This window comes from Vigna unguiculata, chromosome 11, assembly GCF_037176805.1.
Source record: "Vigna unguiculata cultivar grain cowpea cultivar isolate G323 ecotype 2 chromosome 11, ASM3717680v1, whole genome shotgun sequence".
Classification (NCBI taxonomy): Eukaryota; Viridiplantae; Streptophyta; class Magnoliopsida; order Fabales; family Fabaceae; genus Vigna; species Vigna unguiculata.
The window spans coordinates 28,736,652-28,753,829 of NC_140802.1; the positions used below are offsets into that span (position 1 = coordinate 28,736,652).

The window sequence follows — 17,178 nt, forward strand, 5'->3', positions numbered from 1 at the left end:
CTTTTCTCTATAAACTTTTGATAAACGACTCAAAGAAGCAATGAGAAAATTGTGAACATAACTCGCCCATTTGTACTTCCTAAGGTTATATAGGTTATCTAATAACCTAAAAGGCATGTTCGTTATAATCCTAGAGGTCCTAGGGAAATACATAATAACAAAACATAAAATCACAGAGTTGGCAAACACTATCAACATGGTCTGCTTCACTAACCAACTCCCTCATCCTTTCAATTATGTCATTGATCTTGATTTCCTTAGTAGGAAACAACAACCCCACATCACCCCACAATTCACTATCAAAATCTACATCTTCGCCTGATGCACTCAACCCGAAACATATAAAAACATCTAAACAAGTTAATTTCAGCAAGTGTTGCCTAATTTGGATGAATTCACCTTTCGGAACCCATTAACTGAGGACCTCTCTTATCAATGCATAGTTTATATTCAACTCCATTTTTAGCCGAAGGCACGACAAAAACGATGTCAATTTAAGTCTTGGACGATGTGTACTGCTCAATAGTGAAGTAGCTTCAGCAATCAACCTCGTTTGGCATCTGTGTTCAATGCGAACCTAAAATATTTGCAAAGAATTCAATTTAATATAACCAACAATGTACAAAATATAATCAATTTAATGAAAAATTTACTTATTTAACTTACATTCTTCTTAATTAAAGGTTTCACATTACTCATAGATGCTTTCTGTGTGCTCCCTTATGGCTTCAGTTTATTCACTTCCTTCTTCACATTTTATCTTTATAAGTGTTGTTTTCGTTCGCCCATTCACTAGTGCAAAATAAGCTTTTTATACCTACATTATTATACCTGTTCAAATTCACCAGGTATAAAATAAGAGGCAGATGACAATTTTGTAAATAATGTGAGATTTTTTATGCCAATTATACTTTCAACCGGTATAAAAATTAATGCGATGACATTTTTACAATATTAGAAAAGACTTTTTATACCGGTTATAATTAAAATTGGTATAAATTTTATATATATATTATTAAAAAAAATATTTTTTATTGACGGTCGAATTGTAACAGTTAAATAAACTGCTAAAATTATTTTTGTTTATGTTATTTTTCTTTATCGTCACAATCCGTCGATTATATTATTTTAAACTTAATTAGTGATTGTTTCAACAAACACCAATTCAGTACCTTGTTCACCTTGCACTCAAAAGTAGAACGAAATTGGAATCAGGATTCCTAAACTCATTCAAATAATGTGGTACAATAGCGAAACACATAACACCAAAATTATTACCTACATCGAAACAAAAACAAGTAACCTGATTTCCTTCATCAGAACACAAACGTGGAAGGAACCACATGGGAAATGAAATTAAAGTTAACCCTAAATGAAAAGAAATAAATGTTCCCAACAAAAATCAATGTAAAACCTACCAATCAAGACAACTAATAATCAACACCAAAATTACTTACCACTGACCAACTTTCCGATCACCGACCAAGATAATGATTGTGAAAAACCACCAACAGTAAATGCAACTCCTACAATACCCACACCACTCAGTACTTGAAAATGGGTTTTTTCCATGAAAAAGGATAATAAACACTACCCACCAACACTTTCGACCACTACGTAAACCCACAACATGTTGATAACGTTGTTTTCTACCTTTTATTGATGTTAAGTTTCATGAATAAAATTAACTACTACATAACTTTTATCTTGTTTAATCCTCTAGTTTATGTTGTTTTTGCATTGTTTCGTATTTTAGTTGTTTTATACTTTTTTTTTACTTCTAATCTCTATTATGAATGTGTGAAATAAAGCAATAGGAAGCAATTATGGTGGAAGAAAACAAGTTAAAACTCAAGGAAGCATGATTGAACATGAAAGATTGACTTTTACACAAATAATCATGTCGAGGGGCACCGAGATCAAGTCCAACACTGCAAACATGGAGAAAGGACTCACATATATGTATATACTGCCTTGGACCACCCTTGGAAGGCCAAAAAACGACCATTGGGCGCCAGGGTCACTCGCTGGGCGAGATAAAAGCTCGCTGGGCGAAAATATGGCTCGCCCAGTGAGTTACATGTTTGAGAACGTCGATTTTAGGCCTCGCTGGGTGAGAGTTAAGCCGCTGGGCGAGAATATCGACCCCAATATGCGAACATGGTTATTTAATCATGTTTCTACGAGAGTTTTGGGGGATTCCTCATTTTTCACGAATAGAAACACCTTGGGTGCTTGGGAGAGACTCTTGGAGGCTATTAGGGGTGTTGGGAAGCTCTCCCTTCTCTTCTTGGGTTTCCTTCTTCATCCATGGAGGTTTTACCCCTTTTGGGTTGGAGAGGATGATGGGCTACAAAATTGGAGGCGGAGATACGAATGGGAGGCGCAGTTGGAGCATGAAGCAGTATTCAAGAACCTTGGGAGAAGGATTGTTTTCTACTTTATTGTTCCAATTTCTTCCTTACTCTTCAATTTTGTAAAACCCTAGGTTCTCCACCATGGAGAGCAATTTCTATTTGTTGAGATTAGATGTAAAAACATTGAATTCTTGTGTAAAATTGTGTTGTTAATTTATATGCTCTTCAAATTCATGTTAGTATTTGATTTTCATGCTTAATGCTTGATGTGGATTGTTCCGATGCTTGATTTGTGATTCTTGAGGTGTTGGGAAACATCTTTAGAATCTAGATTTGAAATTAAATACCTAATGGATGCTTGTATCTAGGAATAGAACTTGGTTCATTAGTAATCTTAGATTCTTGAAACTAATGCATGATTTCACTTGTTGAGGATTCAAGGAATTGAAACTTGATGAGTAATCATAGGCTCAAAGGCTCTAGGAATAGGATTTGAGTATTCTTGTGAATTGATTTTAACATGAATATGGAAGTGGGATAATTTAGAATGCATGAGAATGAAATGGTTGAAGTCTAATCCTGACAAATTGTAAGTACACTATGTTAATTTCTTGTTGCACACCAACTGTTTCATAAAATACAAAAAGAATTTCCATTGCATTTGTGTGAACTTTGTGTCTAATTGAGTCGTGAATTGTGAGAGTTGTCATGCGTTGCACAAGTCCCTTGAGAGAGAACGATAAAATACTTATTACTTGCTATGTGCGACCGGTGCACTTGTCGTGTTGATTTTTCACTAACACATGTCCACCAACACCATGAACAGAGAAATCGCCAAGAAGATGGGGTTCAAGAAGAAATGGGAAACTTATGGGGTTCAGGAAGAAGAAAGACTGGATAACTGATTGGATAACTATTCAAACGAGGTGATAGGTTCTCCAACACCAACAAACGGCTCTCTAGTTTACCATGAACTCCCGCTTTCATTCAAAAACGACCAATGTGGAATTAAACAAATTAAAAAAAAATATCATTGCCACATAAGGTTTTAAAAGAAGTTGTCAACTTTTAAATGTTACTATATCATTTCCAAAAAAAAAACAATAAAACAAGTGACACAAAGGAGCCGACTTAACGTTGTCAAATGTTGTCAAATTTTCTTTTTTCAAAATATGATTCTCCTTCGATTATTATCTCCCTATTATTATCATTATGTTATATTAGTTATCAGTGGAACTAGTGAGCCAATAAGCTTTATGTATACAATCTATGATATAGGGAGTAAACACGCATTATTTTATACCATACACATTTTATTATCGTTCATTGATCCATACTTTATTTATTGACTTAAATATTGAAGAATCTTTTTTAGATTTCCTCTCTAATCTCTCGTGGACCCAAATCACTTGGCAGTAGCAACTCGAGAACGTTGACTCTTGCTTGAAGACTTTGGGTAGAATCTAGTAAGAACATTAATCTTGTGTTTGGATTGAGCATTTCAACAATACTCAAAAATTGAAATGTTTTGTATTTGAATTGCTTGCAATTAAATTCTCTTAATTTTTTAAATAACTTACACAATTTTTTGTAGTGAATATTACAAAGTAGATTTAATCGACTCTAACTTAAATAAATATAAATATTAAAGAAGTATAAGGTTAGTTTCCGCTAAGTCAATGTTAACTTTATTTATTTTTAAAATTTATTTATGTCCTCTACACAACACTTATATTATAAAAAAATTATTTGTATCCTCGACTTGGTCTACCCAATGTTTAATGTTATGATTTTTTTTTTATTTATGGATCAATTTGCATCATGTATAGTGAGCTTAACCCACACTTTTATTAATGTTTTTTTTACTCAATTTCTCTCCTTAGCGTCGGCTAAACCGACATATATATTAACAAAAATCTTTTTGTAACATTAACTTGACAAAAAAAAGTTTAATTAATTTTTATTTATTGATTATATTTACGTTCGTTTAGAGTGAGTTGGACATTTTTTATTTACTTTTCATACTTAACCTAGACTAAATTGACACATATATTAATACAAAATTATTTTGTAGCATCGACTACAAAATAATTTAAAAGATACTTTTAACTTTTAAATTATACAATCGGGAAAGAATAAAATGATAGTTTCTAAATTTATACACGAGGGAAGACTTTTCATACCGATTTTTTATGTTGGTGAACCGACAACAAAAGTTTCTTACATTATATCTCAAACCTTTTGTCAACTCATTTTCACTCACTAAAACCTTAAGCTCAAGACCAACCAGCAGGAGCTCACCATTGTCACCTACTTCGTTGCCTTTATCACACGTTTCTCTGAAGGCAACATGCTTTACCCCAGCCTCATGCTTATTACTACTGTCATTCACTCTCTATTCTGTTTCTTCCGCCTCTTCGTCATCCGCAAGATCTGCGTTCTTAACACGTCTTTCTTTCTCAATAATACCATTTTTGTTGTGTACTTCTTTACCAAAGACAGTAAACACTATTATTCTGGTACTGCACTCAAAGTATGAGTACAGTACTAGAATATTGAGAGGAAGAAAGAAATTAAAGATATTATAGTGGTTATAGTGAAAAACCAACATAATTTTTTATTTTAAATTTAAAATAATATAATATCTCACTTTCTAAGTCAATTTTGATATAATCGATATAGGAAGTCTTGTATTATAAAATTATCACTACACTCATATTTTATGCCAGTTTTAACTATAACTAATATAAAGAGTTTTTTACTTTATTAAGAAATTGTCATCACTTCCATTTTCTCTCTCAGATTTAGTGATAAAGAAATTATAATCGATATAATAAATCGTTATAAAAAGCTATTTTTGCATTAGTCACGAAAGTTGGGAAAATGTGAAGGTTTAGAAAGATGTCAGCAAAATAATTTATGTTTATCTTCATTCATGGACCATAATAGGTTATTATATTTGACGGGACCGGCTTGTGCAAGCATGTGATGTTAGGATTATATTGTTCTTTTGGTGGAACAAACATTTGTTCATTGCTTTCAATAAAAGAATAGGATTAGGTTTAGATTAAAAATCCATAACATTACTTTTGACATTTGATTTAGGTACGGGTGAAATTTGAGTGGTACAGTGAGCAATTGCCTTATATTATTCTCTTGGTTGAACAAATAATTGTTCATAGCTTTCAATAAAGTGTATTCAACCGAAAGTAAAAGCGAAGTCATGGATGGGAATTAAAAATTGATGAACGCAATTACGAGGAACCAAAGTGGGAGAAATTTCCAAGAAAACACCAACTCAACGCCCACAAGACTCTGGTCAATTTATACTTCTTCAATTGTTTGTCCATATTTCGCATCTTAACTGTTCAGTCACCAAGTTTGCTTCCACTTTTGTTGCTTGCAATGCCTTCTAAGGCCATCATGCAATGCAGTTCTTCTTCATCATCTCAAGTCACAAGAATAAGCCATAGTCGGGATAAAATCCACGAATATTTAGAATTTCTAGTGCATGTCCCATTATATAATTATGGAGAAAGCAAGAAATGTCTAGAAATATTTCCTTGTTTGTAGAGTCCAACGCTCCAAAACTTATTCTCAGCACATCCATAATCTTTTTACTTTTATTTTCTCTTAGCATAGCTAATGCACTTCTCCATTGTGATACACTTAGACCAAATAATGTTGAACCCAATATTTCAATTGCTAAAGGATGGCCTTGAGCATGCCACAGTACCTCATTTGTCATCTTTTCAAAATCACTCATAATAACATTAGCTTTGAAAGCATGTCTACAAAATAATTGAACGGCTTCTTTCTTATTTAGTGGTTGAACTTGGTGAACCTCATCTACTCCATGTATCCTCAATATTTGTTCATCTCTAGAAATTATGATGATTATACTCCCTCTACCTAGACAATCACGTAACATACTGTCTCGATTCCCACTAAAACCCAAACAGATTGATTATTTGAATTTCAAATTCTACTATTTTTTTAGGGTATTTAAATTTCTTCTAATTTAGCTAATTGAAATTGTTTTAAAAAATGCATACATTTTAAATGTTTTTCAATTTCTCTATCAAACAAAACTTTTCATTATAAAGAATTTCAAATTCTCCAAATAAATAAATCATCCTCTTGTATTGCCTCATCCAAACACACCATAAGGAATTCCGGTGAAAATGCAGTGTTTCTACTTGTTTTCTTCAAATGCCAAAACCTCGTTCTTCAAGCCCGGCTAACTTCCACCATGCATCCTTGCTAAAATAGATAATTCTAGATCGAGATCATATATCAGACGATACCCCCATTTCTTCACGGAAATATGAAAACCATCCCCGACTACTTCTGATATATTATTATACAAACGTGAGTGCTGATATTCAAGGAATTCATATTTATTCAAAAAGGTCATCCACAAGTAATCTGAACAATTGTCCATGACGGCTAGATCATCATCAAGAAGCATTGGAATCTTACTGCCTCCTTTTGCTTTCTGAGGACACATTGGTGACACAATACCCCTTTTGCATCGAGCTTCGAATAATACACAAAACACAGCAGCCACATAGTCATTCCGATAGGGAGATGCGTCAATGCTACTTACATAGCTAGACTTATACTGATGGTTGAACAACCTTGGTATTTCACTTCCAGGAGTAAGACTTGAAAAATATTTATTCGTTATGGACAACGGATCTCTGCGGTATTGTGCCTAGTACCAAAGACAAAGCTATGTTAGTTCCTGGTATTTACACACAAAAATAGAGAAAGAGAAAGAAGGATCCCGCAGACCTGTAGTATTTGTATCATCCATGAAACAGCCATTTTAGTGCAGCGTTCCCTTTCAATCTCATCTAATTTTGGGCAGTTCAAAGCATCTAATACTGAATTTACAAAATGTAGATCTATTTCTTTATCTTTCGTGTCTGTACATACTGGAAATTCTGTAGTTGGCGATGGCAAGTACGTTTGTGAAGGGAGCTCAGGCAAATATTTCAGTTGCTTGCAATGCCTTAAGACTAAATAATGCAGTTTGGAAAGCTCTTTGAGGCTTGGTAGTTTAGAAAAACTGTTTCCACTTAACTTTAGCCTTTCTAAGCTGTGCAAACTTCCAACAACATCAGGGATTTCAAGTAAAGCACAGAAACTTAGTTGAAGTACACGAATGCATGAGAAATTGGGAGAAGGCAACAAGTGGCTAGCTGAATCTTTATGTGTTCTTGAATGCAACAAGTGTAAAGGCCACTTAAACCACCTTTTCATGATAGATGATCTTACAGAAGCTTCACCTACACAAGGCCTCTTCAAATGACCTTCATCCCTTGCTTCTTCTAATAATTGGATATAAGACAGATTTGAACAGGTCGAGACATACAGATCACTGAGAGAATTGAGGCATAATATTGTGATGGGCAAGCTTACTAGCCTTTTGCAGCCTGCCAAACACAAAATAGTAAGCTTTTTTAGACGATGAATGGAGGGATTGATATGCCTGAGCTTTATACATCGATCGAGATATAGTCTTTCAAGATTTAGGTCCTCTCCAAAATCTGGCAACATTGTAAGACTTTCGCAGTGTCTTAAGTACAAAGATTTCAGTTTTCTTATATGACCAATGGATGGATGGAGCTTCTCCAGTTTTATACATCTCTCAAGATTTAGTATTTCAAGATTTTGGGTCTCTTCAAAATGTGGCAACTTTATAAGATTTTCGCAGCCTTCCAAGGTCACATTAGAAAGTTTTCTTAGGAGACCAATGGATGGATGGATCTCCCTTATTTTTGTGCAATATCTCAGACATAGCCGCTCAAGATTTATGGCCTCCCCTAAATCTGGCAACTTTATTAGTTTTTCTGAATATGAGAGATCCAAATGCTTCAAACTGTGTAAAGGCTAAAAGGACAATAACAGGAAACAAAGTCAATAATGACACTTATCTTTCTTTTGTTGACATGCATATACTTGTACAGGTTGACTGATACATACCTTGAAATGGCATGTGAATATATATCATAAAATTCATATATCATAACATATCAAATTTTTAAAACAATCATAAAGCTTAGATACTTTGATTGTTCATTTAAAATCAGAAAAGAACAATAAGTAACTATACCTTTGTATCTTCCCATAGTCGCTCGATATTGCTATAAGTCAGGGACAACGAAACAAGCTTGTATGGTAGAAAACGAGGTGGCAAAGACTTAAAAGGATATCGATTCCAATATAGATATCCTAATTCACTAGGAAGATAGTCCAGGCTTCCGGAAAAATATGGACCATTGATCTTGAGCAACTTAAGATGACTCAGGTTTGAAAACGCATCGGCGCTCAAGGTTCTTTTACGGAATTCAAACTGATTAAAAACTACGGCTTCAAGATTTTCTGCTGGCTACAACATTGAAAAGTGGAAAGAAAACGTTAGAGCATTTATAAGTATTTGCATACATTTTTGTCACTAAACTATTACAAATAAAGATATATCAGCCACGTTCAAGCTTTGTTCTCTTTAGTTTGGGAACTTGAGCATAAAAACACACCCAAAAATTTTAAGATGGTTCACAAAAGGCTATGTTGTATCTATTCAGCATGCAAATTCTTGTATTAACATCCTTCAGGAGAAAAAACTCTTTAGGCGTTTCTTTCTCAAACAACACAAGCTTATGTTCTTTTGAGAAAACAACATAAGACCACTGCAATTTGCCTACCTAAGTCTGTTGTGTCACGGACAAGAGTCACCGTTTTATCTTGCCACAAAGTTGAGTTTTCTTTCAATTCTCAATTCTCCACTCTCGATTCTCAATTCGAAAAAGTATATTCGTAATTCAGAAGTTGTCTAATGTTCAACATATTTTCATCTAGTTTTTGTACATAAAGAGTGTCATGAATTACCTTATCTCATTGTATTTTTGTAACTCGAATGTTGTCTTTGTCTTCTTCCCTTTACTTTCCATTACCTAATTTAACTTGTGATGCAAATGAGGATTTCATGTTTAACAAAAGCTTTTGTATGATGTGACTATTGCCCCCTTGTCCAAATATCATATGTTCTTATGCTCTCGTGTAGTATTTTAACAACCTAAGAACAAATTTCCTTCACCGTATTCTGCCTTAACAAATAAATTATGTTATTGATTGTAAAAGTGGCAATCTTTTTTAAACAAGCAAAAACGCTTTGGAATTATAACATTACGACTTGACTTTATTCAAGCATTCGATCTAGGTGGGTTTTTTCCTCCACCTCATACAAATATGTCACCTCTAAAGAACTCATCAATAATTAATTGTATCTCCATGGGACTTCATTCAATCACTAATTCAGAAATCTATTGGAATATTCATTCAAACTTTCCTTTTCTTTCACTTTTCTCATTTTCAAAATCTCTCTCAAGAGATTGAAGTTTGATTATTCACACCCTTTGAATCTGCTTCAAACTCTTGTTGAAAAGTATCTCGTGCTTCCTTGATTTTTTTTGGCCGCTTTGAAATTTGTCTAGTGAGACTAGTTTTTGAATCATCACAAGAACTCCAACATATGCGATTTTCTTTTTGTGTGTTGTGCAGCTGTAGTAGCTTGATATTCATACCTCATTTAGTTTTTTATTGTTGCAAAGATCTATCACTCTAATACCACTTTGCTGGTACTATAAAATTGTTGCCTATATAAAAACTTAGAACAAAAGGAATATAATTTGGGTTTTTAATTTATGTTTTTCTTACAGTCTGTAGTGCATTCACAAACATTTTAAAGATTGACGAGTTTGGGTGTTAATAGTCAGAAAATATAAAGACTTATCGATGCCTCAAAATACTGCTTAAAAAATCTTTAATAATCATTTGACAACTATAAAATTAAAATTTGGACACCAGAGAATTGAACTGTTACTCTGGTACACCAAGAGACTATTTATCATCAAGTTGACCAGACTTGGTGTTATTAAAGTGTAATGCAAATTCTAGAAGAATCTAGAAAATTCTAAGATAAAAGGATTGAAATGTAATGAAAGTTATAGAACAAAGTAGAAAAGTCTAAGATAGGTAGAAAATATCAAGAACATTTTACATAGACAAAAATCTAGAACATTCCACACAAGTTGTGGCTAGCACTTTCTAGAATACTCTATAGGTCTATAAATACTCATGTACTCAATCATTTGATGAATGACAAGAACTAAAACCACAACTAACACACCACTCACTACTACAACTACATACTCCTTCCAACTACAACTTCCACATTCTACCATCTCCACAATTTTCTCTATCCCATCAACTATTCCTTGCACAAACCTCAAAATACTATCAGGTGTAATAACCCAAAGGACCAATTTGGTTAGATATAGAAACCTTAAGGAACCAAAATTAAAACTAGTAAAACTCAAAAGGAACACACTGAAACTTTCTGTTAAACAAGATAGCAAAATTCTATATTGTATATCCTAGATAAATGTGAACATAATAAAATTTTATAATTAAAAACAATTGTACCATGTTATTGGACAGTATTTTTTGTAGATCCTTGCATCTCCACACTCTGCTCCAATTTCTTGGCTCTTTAGGTGATATTTCACGAACAATAGACTGGCCCAAATCGATCAACAACCGATGCATTTTAATTATCCCATGCTTAACGATCAAGAGTGATTTATTTATGAGAACTTGCAAGCCAAAGTCGGGATAAAATCCACGAATATTTAGAATTTCTACTGCATGATCCATTATATAATTATGGAGAAAGCAAGAAATGTCTAGAAATATTTCCTTGTTTGTAGAATCCAATGCTTCAAAACTTATTCTCAGCACATCCATAATCTTTTTACTTTTATTTTCTCTTAGCATAGCTAATGCACTTCTCCATTGTGATACACTTAGACCAAATAATGTTGAACCCAATATTTCAATTGCTAAAGGATGGCCTTGAGCATGCCACAGTACCTCATATGTCATCTTTTCAAAATCACTCATAATAACATTAGCTTTGAAAGCATGTCTACAAAATAATTGAACGGCCTCTTCTTCCTCTAGTGGTTGAACATGGCGAACCTCATCTACTCCATGTATCCTCAATATTTGTTCATCTCTAGAAATTATGATGATTATGCTCCCTCTACCTAGGCAATCACGTAACATAGTGTCTCGATTCCCACTAAAAACCTTTAGCTGTTCAACTTCATCAACATTATCGAGAACTATGAGTGCCTTTTTACGATGTAGCCTTTTCCATATCAAATAAGTTCCCTCAGAAACATTGCAAATCTCTTCATATTTTTCATTTAGAGAACAAGAAAGCAATTGCTTTTGTACACCTAATGTACTAGAATCTCCATATATCTGGTTCACATCATCGATATAACAAGTAAAATCATATTGATGACAGATTCTTTCGTATAAAGCACGAACAAGAGTTGTCTTTCCTACTCCACCCATTCCACTGATTCCAAAAACTCTAACTTCATTACTTGACTCCGAATATAAGAGTTTTTCTAATTCCTCAACACGAAATTCCATCCCAACTAGATTATCATTCGGAAGACTTGAAAATTTATGACCCAATATATCTGTCACCTTTCGAACAATTACTTCAATCCCTTCATATTGTGGCCTGCCATTTTAATAAAAATAAGAAATGTCAAGTAATCATCACCCTAGAGAACCAAACATATATGCATAGCAATAGGACCATAATAGGTTATTATGTTACTTCTTCTAGGATATCAATTCAAGAAAGCCATGAGCAAGAAGTTTCTTAGAAGATAAAATATATATCTATGGTATGAATAGCTAAGTGCACCTTTTATAGTCTTCATTATACGAAGTAAATTTAGATATATCAATAAATGAGAGAAGATTGCTTACCTATTTCTAATGTCCCAGCCACTGAGATTGGCAACTTGTGTGAGAGCTTCTCTCCATCTCTGTACTTCCTCCATCCATTCATTATCTTCTCTAAATCTTTCTTCGAATTCGACAAAGGGTTTCTCGTAATAGCCACTCTGTTTTCGCACATCTGACGGATCCACATCATAAAAAATAGGTAGAACATGTCTTCCCGGTGTTTCAACCAAATAGCAAATGTGTGCAAGTTCACGCAAGCACCAAGTTGAGGAAGCATAGTTCTTAGAGAAGACCACGATGAAAACGCGAGACCCTTCAATGGCTTGTTGCAGTTCCGGTGCTATGGATTCACCTTTCCTGAGATCCGCATCGTCTTTGAAGGCATCAAAACCTTTTCTACGAAGAGCCTGGAAGAGAAAATCAGTAAAGTTGTTTCGAGTGTCTTCACCTCGGAAACTCACAAACACATCATACGTTCTTGTGACTTGAGATGATGAAGAAGAACTGCATTGAATGATGGCCTTAGAAGGCATTGCAAGTAACAAAAGTGGAAGCAAACTTGGTGACTGAGCAGTTAAGATGCGAAGTATGGACAAACAATTGAAGAAATATAAATTGACCAGAGTCTTGTGGGCGTTGAGTTGGTCTTTTCTTGGAAATTTCTCCCACTTTGGTTCCTCGTAATTGCTTTCATCAATTTTTAATTCCCATCCATGACTTCCCTTTTGCTTTCGGTTGAGTACACTTTATTAAAAGCTATGAATAGTTGTTTCTTCAACCAGGAGAATAATATAAGGCAATTGCTTACTCCACCCCTCAAATTTCAACCCGTACCTATGTCAAATGTCAAAAGTAATGTTATGGATTTTTTTAATCTAAACATAATCCTATTCTTTTTCACTTGGAATATGAAGCTGCATGATAAATCTCATCCATCCATTCTCACAGTTGCGCGAGAAAGGACCATTCACGCATTTTCGACTATGTAATCATGGACTCAGTCCCATAAAAAGAAGGGTCCAAACATTTAAACTCAGTCCCATAAAAAGCAGAATAGCTAACCCATTATGGTTATAGTGTTTTCGGTGTTTTTAATTTGAAAACACACATAGGGGATAAGTGTTTTCTCATTGCAATCTATTGCTGACCTGGTTTTGGTAGGTTCTGACTTCTTATAATTGCTTCCAGTTTTTTTCCTTGCCTTTTCTGAGATGGTTGTTATTGTTGTTACGTGGCATTATGTGCCGAGAAGAATGGTCGTCTTCTCTAATTTCTTCACCTTCTCCATTGTGTTACTTTCACCAAGCTTACATGTTTTTTTTAAGTTTAAAATACTTTTTTATCTCTATTTTAGTTATTTTTTTTAATTTAATTTCTATTTTCGTTGAACGTGAGTTAGGTTCTAATCTTGGTTAATTTGATCATTTATTCTATGGTTATTTACATAGTTAACATAGGTAAACGGTGCATGTCATGTGTCAGCTCTTGGTTTCTTTTATTATTTTTGTTTTATAAGATTGAAAAAAAATATATCTATGTTTCAAGTTAGTATTATGTCACGTGTCAATCAGCGACACGTGTTAGTTTATGGTTCTGTCATTTTATTTTGTTTAATTTAGTCCTAATTTTTGGCATGATAGAACAATTGTGTTCCTTCCAAATTGAGATCAAATTTAATTTTTATATCAATATTGTATTAATATTTTTATTAATTATTTTTAAAATTTAATTGTAAATTATTAAATTTAATTATAAATTATTAAATTTAATTATAAGTTATTAAATTTAATTATAAATTAAATATAATTCTTAGATTTAATTGAGTTCTTCCAATTCTGTCAGTGTCATTCTGTATGGAGCAACAAACATCGGACTAGCTTCAGGGATTAGATCAATGGTGAAATCTACATCTCTACTTAGCGGTAGTCCATGAACTTCATTTGAAAACACATCAACATATTCTTCTACCATTGGTATGCTACGAATTTGCCCTTCTATGCTCTTCTTTTCTGCTTGAGATACTACCATGAAACAAGTAGCTCCCCCTTTCAGTTCCTTCAAGACCTTTTGAGTTGAAATTAACTCTACCCCATCCGTTTCTGTTTCTAGAAACACCACTTTGCACCGTTCACAATCAATGACAAATGGTTGATAGACAACTAGTCCATTTCTAGTATCACATCCAATCTCTCTAAAGGCTAGCATATAAGATTCACCTTGAACCTGCGACCTGCCACTTCAATGGAGCATCCAACACAAACTGAATTGGTTGAAACTTGCCCAGATGCTGGTGTCGATACTACTAACTTGCACCCGAAATCACGCGTCGATAACCAAGTCTTCTTACACATTCATTAGATGTGAAGGTGTGTAGCTCTTGAGTCAAACAATACAACTACACTTTGGCCAAACAATAAACATGTGTCTTGTATAAGATTACCTGACTATGTTACTTTAGTACTCGTCATGGCAAATACCCGTCCAGCAGGTTTAGGCCTATCTGTCGAAGGTATCTAAGGTCATGGTCCAGCAATCGTCTTCTTATTAGGACACCTATTAGCAAAGTACCTCGGTTGATCACGCACAAAAAGATTTACGGCCACCCACATTGCCCCTAGGATTATTAGCAAATCTAGGGCAATCCCTCTTAAGATGTGCTCCTCCACATTGGAAGCACTACAACCCCTGAGCTGACGTTTGTAAGCAATTATAGGGCTTCTTTTGTTGTCTTGCCTCAAAGAGATTCTTTTGTGGTCTGACCACCCAGCTTGGTCCCATCTCCAATTGTTCCATAGTCTTGGTTTGTTCCACCAAGATAGGGAATTCTCTTATCCTCAATGGTACGAGGAATATCAGCAGCTCATGCCTCAAGCCCCTCTTAAACCTCTTGCAGCGCCACTCTTCAGTGATATTTTGCAAGTAGAATCTCGCTAGATATTAAAAATTGTCCATATATGCCTGCACTTACATATTCCACTATTGTAGCGTGATGAATTCAGCCTCCCTGTCATGCTTAGCACTATCTGAAAAGTACTTTTCGAAGAACCTCATCCTGAAATTTGTCCAGTTCACCTCCTCCTCTTTGGTCTACATTTGTTGTGCATCCCTACCCACCAATACTCTACATCACCCACTAATAGAAAGAGGTAGTGTAAGTGAGCTTCTCACACCTCCGTACAAGCAGTCACTCAAAAGATTTTCTCACACTCCCTAATCCATGCACCAGCGTCATCAAGAGTGGCCTTGCCATTGAACTTGACCAGCTTATGTCTTATAAAGTCATCCGTGTAGCCACTCGTGGCACGGGCTGTGGCAACACCACTGGTTGTTGCTGCATGGCATCAACCAGACGGTAGATTGCCTAAGCAATCTCACTTGCCGAGTTATTAGCATTGGGTCAAACTCTCTTGCATGTCATTCCTAGTTTTGAAATACATTTTACCAAAACACTATCACACCCAACTGGTTTAGGCACTACAAAACCCATTCTAACACACCCAAATAATCACAGTTACACATCCAGAATACCAATTGCGTATTTTTACAGTTCAACATCCCTCAATTTGCATCACAAATCATATGCATCAATCATGAAAATCACTCATATGTTCACAATTTGCACCGTTGAATTTGACCATACATACAAGTTATCAAAGGATCCTTCATGCTCATATTAGAATTCATAAATAGCGATATCCAGGAAACCTTAATGCATATTCAGATAGCTAATTATGACTCATTTGCACAACTACATATACCTACGCATCAATTCCATCTATATTGATATACATGCACTCACCAATAATGTTATTCTCAACATGTGAATAAAACAACGGAACATTCATGTTCATGGAAAGCTCACAACAGAACCCAACCATGCTTCCAACTCATGCCACATTAAACTTACCTCCAAGACACTACCTGCAACATTCATTCATCCTAAAACCTCAAACTAATTCAAGTTTAACATTGGTGCATATTCACAATTCATACATTAGACTCACCACTATATAATTCTACACATTTTATTATCATACCATATTCAGGAGTCCAAATGAACCCCATAAGAACCCCAACTCGAGCCCAAAATAACCATAAAAGGGTTGTTGGACACTGGCTCATAAATATTTAATAAAAATGTTAGTTTTTATAAAAATACCAGCATAAGATTTCTACAAAAAATAAATTTTGTCTCAATCCAAAGAGGAACGATATTGCTTCATTTTTACAAAAATTGGGACAAAATTAAATTTAAAAAACAATTGTAGAGATCAAATTGAGACTACCCACGTGACACTGTCATGTCACACTATTACTGCCACATCATATTGACCGTACCATTTGACACAATTGTAATGTGACATGTGTAAAAAATAAAGAATTAAAAAAGTTAATAAAAGAAAATAAAAAAATAATAGAAAATTCAAAAAATTCAAAAAAAAAACATAAATAAACACGTGACACTCTTTAACATCGTGTGGAAAACTAACCAAATTAAATCATTTTTATAAAAAAATTGGAACCAAATTTAATCAAATTAAAAAAGTTAAGACCAAATTGAGACAAAAAAGCTGAAAATCAGACTTGATACTTCTTGACAAAAACAATGACCAAATGAACTAATTAAGTCTTTTATTTGTACAATTATTATCAACTTAAAATTTCAATGGTTTTAAAGATAAATGTAACAAATATAATAGAAAAGACTAATACGATTGACTTTTAACATATAAAAGAACTAAATTGAAAGACAATTGACAAAAGATGATTGACTAAATTCACTACAATAAAATATCTTATCGACAGTCAATTTTAGTAACCAAAAGTTGTTAGTCACTATAGTGACTAGTTTAGACATCAATTTATAAAAAAAAAAAACAATTATTGACTACTAAAATAGTCACTATTATGAGTAAAAAATTATAATTGATCTCTAAATTAGTTTCCAAAATTTAGCTACCAATGATTTAGCTACTAAAGA

At 33.9% G+C, this 17,178-nt stretch overlaps 1 protein-coding gene across 1 annotated transcript; it reads right to left on the minus strand.

The window, feature by feature from the left end:
* Window positions 1-6,392: 6,392 nt before the first annotated feature.
* On the minus strand, window positions 6,393-12,932 carry LOC114169864 (TMV resistance protein N-like). The gene is made up of 5 exons (XM_028055217.2): window positions 12,219-12,932; window positions 10,851-11,964; window positions 8,479-8,754; window positions 7,155-8,255; window positions 6,393-7,074 (listed from the first exon to the last, which is right to left on the minus strand). Exons 1-5 carry the CDS (start codon window positions 12,728-12,730, stop codon window positions 6,598-6,600), a joined length of 3,480 nt encoding a protein of 1,159 aa, XP_027911018.2. The 5' UTR covers window positions 12,731-12,932; the 3' UTR covers window positions 6,393-6,597.
* Window positions 12,933-17,178: the final 4,246 nt, after the last annotated feature.

Bases quoted from the DNA above. Each gene is read 5' to 3' on its own strand.
- LOC114169864 (XM_028055217.2), bottom strand. From the start codon at position 12,730: ATGCCTTCTAAGGCCATCATTCAATGCAGTTCTTCTTCATCATCTCAA. The intron at 11,965-12,218 runs GTAAGCAATCTT...TTAAAATGGCAG, and splicing joins GGCTGGGACATTAGAAATAG to GCCACAATATGAAGGGATTG. The intron at 8,755-10,850 runs GTACAATTGTTT...TCAATGTTGTAG, and splicing joins AAATACTGTCCAATAACATG to CCAGCAGAAAATCTTGAAGC.